Genomic DNA, 9,824 nt, shown 5'->3' with positions numbered 1-9,824 from the left:
AATGGAATTGTAGAGAATCTTTCAAAGAAGGAAATGAGGCCTTGGTCATTGGGATTAAATAAAAATTGCAACTTTTCCCTAAAGAAAAAGAGAAACTAAACCTTGAAATAATTACTGTTAAATAAAGAATTTCAACCTGAATTGTTTGTTTCTGAAGTGTGCTTAAAAGCCTTCATCAAGATTTACATAAATTAATAATAGATCTTTTTTGTTGATTTTATAAATCATTTTAAAGATAGGAAACTTTTGAGATTGATTTTACGTAGTGTACATCCTTAACAAATTTAATTTATATTAAAAAGTTATAAGCGTAATTTACTTATGAAAAAACTACTTAATTTAATTTTAAAATTTTGAGGAAAAACGGAAACTATATGCCAAATCATATCAAGATTATCAATTCCCATTCCTCGTCCTTTCTTGTTTGGCTAAAAAGCTGATCGTATTCGAAATCTTAATAGGAACTCCGTTGGGTTAACAAGCTTGAAGATATCGTTCTCGAGGCTCGAAAGTAGCGAACAAACAATTACGTAAATTAAATTCAAACGCGCATTCAAATGAAGTGGTATCAAAAAAAAATTCCGGACGTTAAAGGAGATTCGAGGGGAGGCTTGTGACGAGATGTAGTCGACGAGCGAAGGGTGAGACAGGCTAGCTACCAGACGAAAAAATTCCGAATATTTATGTTTCGTATTATTAGCGTACGTTCTGATATCTCGGTGGGCATCGCTAATTAGCTTGCGGCCGCTAGCCTTTCGGCAAACAGTGCTGGCTACTGTCTTAAGTTCCCGTAATCAAGATGGTGGCGCCAACCGCCCGGGGCGGTCGATTCCGAAACTAATTGCCTCGGCTAATTTATCCCGCGACATACGCGGACAGAGACTCCATTCTGGATATACCAAGTAATCGCGAAAAGAGATCTTCTTCCACACAGGAAACCGCTTACGATTAGGTGGAATCAAAAAATTACCTTCTATGCTAAATTATACGGACCGAAATCACGCGACATGATTTCTACACCTTCCTGCCTTTTTTAACTTAAGTGGTTCATCGCACTCTTTTAAATTCTCCCTTTGACTTTCCAGAAACTGTAGTTACTTCTTCAAGGTCTATTTTAATATTAGAACCCAAGAAGAAACTTTCCGCCTATATAGAAACTTACATACCCTTCTTGAGATCAACTCAAGAAATTATTGTCATGTGAGGAATTTTTGAGAGGTAAACATCGAGAAAAAAGATTTGCAGGTACTCAAGACATTGCAATTTATTAAATAGGCTCTTCTATTATATCTTACTTACATTTATACAAAAATGAGAAGAAACCGCAGGCGTCTGCCTACAGTTTTAATTACACATTTATCGCAGGATCACATATTTACAGAATAATTTGATCGTCGTCAGACGATATTATTTACAATTTATTTACAAACTCAAGACGCCCGGAGTTTCATGGTTCAGTCCGCTACTGGCGAGCATAAACCGCCAGTTCATTTCACGTCCAATTAAATACGACTCTGGCAATTATTAATTAGCGCGATTACTCGCAATATCGTTTCTGAAACCATCGTCTGTAATCTATCCTTAGACTTGCGGGTCGTTTTTACTTTACACTTACAAACATGCTCACTGAGATTGAGGCCGCCCAGATTTATTCATTCCCGTTTAATTCCAAGATCATTCCCTTGTAGGGTGCTGAGAAATAGGGTGATGAGACGTCAAACCGGGATGGGACAACATTCCTACTGGATAAAGCCCTGCTGGTCCGAGAAGCCCATGATGAGATCCATAAAGTGCTGTATGATGTTGCCTTACTGCGGACATTCTCAGTTTCTCGATCTCTGCTTCTTGGAGACGCTTTGCCTTCGCTCTCCTATTTTGGAACCAAATTTTTACCTGCAAGCGAGAAAGAGAACAAATTAATACTCAATCCACTTTAAACCTTTCCCATATACAATAATCGTTCAACGGTTTAACAGACAATGATAAATGACTTTTTAAATTCTCACCTGTGTTTCTGTTAGATGAAGGGACGATGAAAACTCTGCTCGTTCAGCAACACTAAGGTACTGTCTTTCTCGAAATTTCTTCTCCAGTGCCAATAATTGTTGCGTGGTAAAAGGTGTCCTCGGTTTCCGATTAGGTTTGTGTTTCCTCAGATTACACTTGATTTTGGCTGGCTCTCCATTCTCTGCAAACAAAAAAGAAGAGATTCCTGATTATATGAACCTTTCATAATACCAAAGAAATCGAAAAGAAGAGGTCGACCGCAATGTACCGTTTTTGCAAGATGTAGGATACATAAGGTATCGTTTATTTTTAGGACGTAAACCATAACAATTTTCTGCTGGCTCGATGCCACAAACTAGCTTCATTACACTTTTTCAGAGCAACCGCAAATTCCGGCTTTGAATTGTTCCCCCGTGAAACTTTTTGAACCGCGCCTATATCGTGGTAAATCTCATGTAATTTGTTCTCTTTACGGTTTATAGGCATAGACAGACTGTGTGATCAAGAATCTGTATAGAGGTGCACGTATCTCGCACGAACTATCTCATTTAATTACAAAAATTAATTTTGGTTTCCTATATATCTAATCTCATTGATGCGAAATGGCAAAAAGAACAATGTTTGCACTCAGCAATTATAGCATAGAGAATGTATCTTATTGGTTTACCCATCCGTTACGCTATATTATGTAAAATATTGCTCAATGATACTGATTGCATTAAGAGCTTTTTCAACTCATACTAAACCGATAACCTCGCGAGACATGTAAGAGTCACGCAACAATTAACACTCCGGAAAACTTGTTTACTTTGCTTTCGACTTGTTTGCTGTCATTCAAGCCTATTTGATAGACACGTGCATATCGAATTTCATATCTGCAATATTTAAAAACCAATTAAATTGTTTCTTCTGTACGCAGAACGCAGACTGTTTTAATATCATGATTTGAAATGTATCTCTTAGAATATTTGATCACCAATTGAAGATGTAAATTGGCTCTAATAAGAGTATATCAACCCTTGAAGAAAAAAACTCATTGATATATTCTTAAAGGCTTTCAAACAGAGTATTTTCAAAAGGCATAACAAGTCGAAACATTGAGGAATAAGGCTGGGGTCGAATATCCAAGTTACTCCCGAGATTTGTCCCGAAACAATTGACAGATTTGTAGGACAGAGTTGGATGGCTCGACGTCGCAGAGTCTTACGTGGGAGACAAAAGGCCATCGGCGTTTCTGAATTTCAAATTCGGCCCCGCCAGATACGGCTGCGAAGCCCCGTACGAGCTCGTTGCGTTGATCCTGCTTGCTGCTGTTTCGCGTCCTCCTTTGTATCGGTTCCTCCTCCGACTGGCTAAGGGTCCAATTAGTCTCGGCATTCGGAATCTTTCTTGGGCCACCGGGCCAAAAACGACCCGGACGGACTTTAATCCGGACTCGATCGGGAACGCATTCGAAATAATTAGCTGATTTTGCCGAGATAAGTGTCTTCCACGAAGGCAAAGATGATCGGACCGGCAAAACTCCTTTGTTCCCATTGCGTAATGACGCTGCTACCGTCTTGTCCCAATCTCCTCTCTAGTTGAAGGAAATTGACTGATGACCATATTTTTTTCTCTTCCCACAAACTAAAAAAAAATGTTATCCCCATCTACAATCTACATCAGCCCATTGAAAACCAAGAATACAAATGATAAAGATTTTACTCAGATGTTTATTTCCTTATATGACACCTGGCATTACTATAATTCAGATGTTCACTTCCTCATAATATCTGGCATGTCTATAAAGTTGTCAACATATCAAAGTCCCTGTGTATAGCTATATACGCGTTACCCTCTATAAGATTCTATCTCATGTATTCATGCACCGAATACAAAATTGTAGACATTATCAACATCTAACTATTCTATATTATTCAAATTCAATCTATGCATCTCGGATATCTTAATAACCCAAATTCCCTCAGATTTGTACCTGATGGTAAGCAAAGATCATGAGCTCTCCTCATTCTACTTGATCGTAAAAGTAACTCAACTCGTAATTTCATTCTCATCCTTCAAGTACCAGAGCTTTCCCTCTCTGAGAGTCGAAATAAAAGATGGAGGCGTAAAAGTTTGAAGAAGCCGTATGTTTAGGGTGCTTCTTCCAAAGAGGCTATATTTCAGAATTACGACGCCTCTCCCTCGCACATATACACCGCCTCTCGTACTCGCAGACTCAAAGCTAAGAATACCACTCCCGAGTCATAATGTAAGCTAAACGGAGCTTTCCTGTTGTGGCACTTGGGATAGGCAATATTGCTAATATATAAGCAGTTAAAATGAATGTAATATAAGGAACGATAATGTAATATAAGAAACGAGTTGCCGGCGCGGATACCAAAGCCTGTCTAACCACACCGCCATCGACCGTCGGTAAGCTATCGGCTCGCTTCTACAAACTACCTGTCCTGCAAATTAATTTTTGCCCGGTGGAATACCTATTTGTCTCTAGAGTCAGTCATTATAATGATATAGGCAGCCTTTTTATCGGAATGCCTGCTTATTAACCGCTAATTCTCCTGATCCCCCACTCCTTTCATTTCTTTTTGTCCCGACGCAAAACCGGATTTGTAATGAAGTGAGAATTTGATTACCCATCCGAATGGGTATTTAATATGCTTGCTTCTGTCCTCAGATGAACAGAACCAGGAGTCGACCTTGATATTTATCGATTAATTTTATTGCTTTTTATTATACTGAATATATTTGAGATTGCATTGTCAAAATTAGGAAATTACAAGTAGTTGGTTCAACAGATGCTATCAGAACTTTGTTGGATTTGAATATGTCTGATCTCTATATCATTTGATCCGTTTAAAAATGGCACATTCATTTCGCTCTTAAGATTTAAATCTAAAGAACTTTCCCCCGTAAGAAGCACATTTATTTACATGAAATTAATTGAAATAATCAGACGGTCGCTTACCATTCAAAGGTGCATGATGAGAGAAGTGCGACGGAAAAAAGGTGGCAGCTGCAGCTGCCGCTGCTGACTGATGTCCACCCCACATCGCTGGATGTAGGCCGGGCGTGATTCCAGAGATGTTCCCAAGTGCAGAAAAACCACCAATATATGCTGGAGTGGGCCTTACGGGCGTGGGACTAGATGCGTGTTGCTGAAGATCCTCGACGTCAACCAGACTCGATTCATCATCCGCCACATCCTCGACGTCTTCACCTTCCGAACACCTTGAACGCCCCTCATCATGTGAACTCCTTGGGGACTGGGACCGAATATCGCGAGCACCGATGACGGAATGATGTTTTGGTGATAGAGTAATTCTAGAGTCTGGGGTTTTTAAGTCCGTGGAGACTGGGGAGCTAGACATCCTATAATCTAAAAGTCCAGAAAAGTTTCGATGAGTAGGCGATCCGGCAGTGAATTCTGACAGGTCGTAATTCTTCGAGGAGGTCCCATGGTCCGAAACGCTTTTTGGCGAGTCACAAGAGGCATAGTGAGGTATTCTTGGATCTGAATAATCCTTCAGGGACTCCGTGATGCTGTATCGGTGAGATCTCAGATCGGTGGACGTGTATTTTGATAAAGGAGATGATATGTGGTGAATTATGGAATATGAATTGTTGGGAGAGGATCTTGGAGATGGTGAGGAGGTACTGATTCTTGAGGATGTATCTGATGATTTCTTGGTGCCAGCTAACAATGATGCTACGGAAAAGCTCAACCGATGAGCTGGGGTTGGCGATGCCTGAGGAGCCTGAGCCTGGTTTGGGGAACCAGGACTGGTTGAGGGCGGTGTTACCGGGGATGTCATTCTTAGGACTGTCATTCTTAGACTTTGCGAATTTGCTGTCTAAAAGAATTGTTCAAATAAGCGATACACGGTTTTAGAAAAACATATGTTAATCACATCTCCTTAAATGTTCTCGGAATATAACAACACTGATAATATAAGTCACAACACAGATGAAAAGTCTAAGTTCGTTTAATTCTTCCTTGAATTGTTGCACAGTCTATACACAATGTTTTTTTCTTCAAGCACATGTGCAGATTGAGGACTACGAAGGTATTAGCAACACTTGATCACTTGGGGTTTATTGACAGATGTAAAGTTTAGTTGGCAGAGAATCAGCTAACAAACCTCTTACTAAGTCGAGCTCTCCGAGTGGACTGACTTGACCAACTTGCTGGTGGGACTGATTTTTTCCTTTTGCTGGCAGGAACTAGTGGTGGGGATCGTCGATGGGAAGAGGACGAAATGGAGGCGGGCTTTTATCGTCGAGGGCGTGGTCCCAGCTGCCGCCTCTGAAGTTGCTCTTCCACCTCGCAACGAGGGGAAACGGGCAAGTGGGTATATATTTTTGCAGCAAAGGGATAAGGTCCCCTCATGCAAATACGACCTGGTGGCTGCAAAGTGGGGATGCTTTAACGCTTTAAGGGGCAAGAGAGAGCAAACGACGGAGAGAGAAGGAGAGATTTAATCGACGCTCGCCTTCCTAAGTTGACGACGGTAATGAGTGTAATTGACCAATTAGGCTCGTTGATTACGCTCGCTTCAAAAACATTTTTACTCTACAGACACTTATCGATATTTATATTCCAGATAGAAAGTCAAAGATATCGACTGTTCCCGTTACACTTCAAGGTCAATTAGTGCGTTTCGTCACGAAAATTGTTTTTTCCATTTGCCTGAATAAGTTCGATTCAAGAAATAACGACAGTTAACATAAGTATTTATGCAAATTATTTTCTTCAACCATCTTCACACGAGGAAAACTAATTCATTTTTTTCAGACTTTTTGGGATGCAGTATTCTGGCACCAAACATCCCATTCTCGCGTCCATCACGTTAACGGCGTCCCGTGACGCAGTCGAGTGATAAGCGAAAACAAATGAGTCTCGATAGGGGATTTGATAAAAGCTTTCAAATATAAAAGCTCTCGGACGTTCTTTCATTTACGGGAATCCGCTTCGATTGTGAATCTCATCGAATGCACGTCGATCGGACGTGAAAGGATTTACTGTCTGTCAATCTCGTTTTCGTAACAACATCAATACGATAAAATTCTATTTCTATTTGTATAATTCTTTCAGAGTGAAAAAAGAATCTATTTACAAAAACCGATTTTGCATTGAATAATTTTTCCACAAAAGGGACCTTTATGAAAAGAGTTCCTTCTGATTTTAGATATAATGGTGTATCTAAAATCAGAAGAAACTGCCATGCTGAATCTAATAGTCTTAAATATATAAAGAAGCTTTAGTTTGTCTGGCTTTACCCAGAGGGTCACATTCTATCCATGAATGGTAAAGTTGCAATAAAAGGAGTAAAAGTCGTTCACGGTAAGACATACCTTTCCGATACGAGGAGAACGAAAAGGTTAGGGTATCGTTATTAAGTATCGTCTTGAGAATAATTACGGAGGACATGAGAGAGATCAGTAGATGCTTTTTCGAATGGATAGAGAGGGATGGTCCAATTTGGATGGTTACCAATGCAAAACGATACGTTTAATAGATAGGACGTGTAACCAGAGAACAACCCAACATAATGAGGACCACCCGCCAAACCCACAAGACCACTTCGTGAACGTACACGGTGTCAACAAATTTTGTTCCTTACTTCTTTTAAACCAATTGTAAGACGGAATTGCTGACAGCTCTTGATGAATCAAAAAAGTTCTCAACATAATTTCGGACTACAAATAATTGAGCTAATATGGATTTATCATTTTTAACATGAACAAAATCAATAAAGACTGTTCAAATTGTAATTCTCAAGTAGATGCTATTGAAAAAATTAGACAGTTTTATCCTCTGACAAAGTGGAATGATAATCAAAGCTTAAGAAGCAATGAAATTGTGCAAACACCTAATACCAACTTAAGAGACACTTAGCTCTACAGACGAATTAAAAAAAAAATTGTCAAATGTTTTCCTTCCTAATTATCACCAAGAAGAAGAGAGACGCTAGAGGATAAGTGTTTGCCATTTTTTTGTAGAAAAGTGTCTACACACTGAGAAGTAAAGCTATTCGATTAGCCTCTTTATGCCTCATTATTTAGATAGTCACTGTTCGTGTGGTTCGTTAGATTCAGGTTTACACAGTTAAGATCATAACTCAACGCTCGTGTTGACTTTTCTCGCTGCCAACGGACATCCACCATGTAATTAGCTCCTCTTTGCAGTTTCTACAGTTCAAATAATTGTAATGAGGAAGACAAACCCATTCTGTGTGAACGCATTCTGGGGTACTTAAACCTATCATCTTGAATATTCTGCGAGAACATAAGGACAAATTTAACGTGTTAATGGAGAGGTAGGTAAAGAAAATGGAGTTTAACAACACCTTTCACGACGTTTATAATTTTAGAAATAAATGAGATAATGAAAAACTATCGCAATGTATATCGCAAATTGGTGTTTGGTTTAATTTTCAAACAACATCACTTAGCGTTTAACAGAAATATGTTTTCTTCTTTCAGCTCTGGATCCCCTCTTTATCGTCCTCGAGGAATCTATTCTTGTGAATCACGGACATACATCAGAGACACCCTGTACGTAAGTACGTACTGAATGTTGCGCGAGGTTTAGGCCACGCTGTCCATTAATTATTAGCAAGTCGCTATATTGAGCATGAAAACAGTATTTCTTTCGGCCTGTGGGGAAATGGGACGAAATTCAAGTCAAATTGGCGTTAAAATTGCAATCACGGTGGTCCTGTTTCCTCCTTTCCCTTCTCTTCTGCTTCTCTTGTTGTCGGTTGCTGTCGACCACGGAATTAGCTCTTCTATTCTCAGAGAACTTCACTCGTCTACGACTCTTCTCCCCGCGCCCCGTTAAACAACGACGACCACTTAGAAAAATTCGAACAACCGAGATTTTCATGATAGCTATTTGAATCGCAATGACCTTGAAATAAATTTCTTCTGTAATGGTCAATACAATTTTAAAAGATTTTTTTTGTGTCAGGTTACAAGCAGTGGTAACCTAATACCTTCTCTACTCTGAATTTTTGAAACTTTTTTTCGAATCAGGCATAAATTGAGACGCTTAATTTGACATTTCAATCTAATAAATTTCGGGAATTTGATAAACAATTGGTAGAAGAAATTCCTTATTTTGTATAGGAAAGCTTATTTTCTCATATAGTTTTTAGAATGCTTCGATTATTTAGGAAAAATCATCGTTTTTGAAGGTAATATACTACTTTTCAAGTAATTTTACCAGTATAAAGTGTGAAATAACCCGAAATACAATGGATAATATTTTTCAATCATTGGAAGTTTTCCTGTTAAAATTGAAAAAAAAATAAAATATTTTTTAAATAGTTATGGAAAATTTCCTTTTTAAGGGGATATTTCTATTGTGTATATTTAGGACAAATTTGAAAGATATTACAATAATATTGGTGAATTTTGTCGTGCTTATAGTTTATGTGTCATCATCATTCGTCCCAAAATCTTCAGTTGACCCAAAGACCATTTCTAATTAGCGTTACCACTTATCATTACTTTTACTTCCTTAAACTATCGTTAGACATGTGATGTTCATTTTTCCCGTTTATTATTTGATGTAATAATTATTATTCAAATTTGCAGCTTGACCTGCTAGTTATTTAGAGTCCTTAAGGATACACTATGAAATAGGAATTAGTGCGTAAATTAATGTTGAATCAACTACCCAGTGGGCACAAATTTTTAGAACCTAATTGGAACGTCCTTAACACGTTTTTTTGACCTACAAATCAAAAGACGTTATTTGAACGTTCTAAAAACTGTCCTAAGTCAGACAAAATAATGTTTTAGAAACGTTT

At 38.6% G+C, this 9,824-nt stretch overlaps 1 protein-coding gene across 1 annotated transcript; it reads right to left on the bottom strand.

The window, feature by feature from the left end:
* Positions 1–1,238: 1,238 nt before the first annotated feature.
* Positions 1,239–6,162, bottom strand: LOC117168012 (muscle segmentation homeobox-like). The gene is made up of 3 exons (XM_033353326.1): positions 4,976–6,162; positions 2,007–2,188; positions 1,239–1,893 (listed from the first exon to the last, which is right to left on the bottom strand). The coding sequence occupies exons 1-3, from the start codon at positions 5,835–5,837 to the stop codon at positions 1,675–1,677; spliced, it is 1,263 nt and encodes a 420-aa protein (XP_033209217.1). The 5' UTR covers positions 5,838–6,162; the 3' UTR covers positions 1,239–1,674.
* Positions 6,163–9,824: the final 3,662 nt, after the last annotated feature.

This window comes from Belonocnema kinseyi, chromosome 2 (assembly GCF_010883055.1).
Source record: "Belonocnema kinseyi isolate 2016_QV_RU_SX_M_011 chromosome 2, B_treatae_v1, whole genome shotgun sequence".
NCBI lineage: Eukaryota > Metazoa > Arthropoda > Insecta > Hymenoptera > Cynipidae > Belonocnema > Belonocnema kinseyi.
Note: the sequence above shows the minus strand (reverse complement) of the source record. Positions and strands in the feature narration are given on the sequence as shown.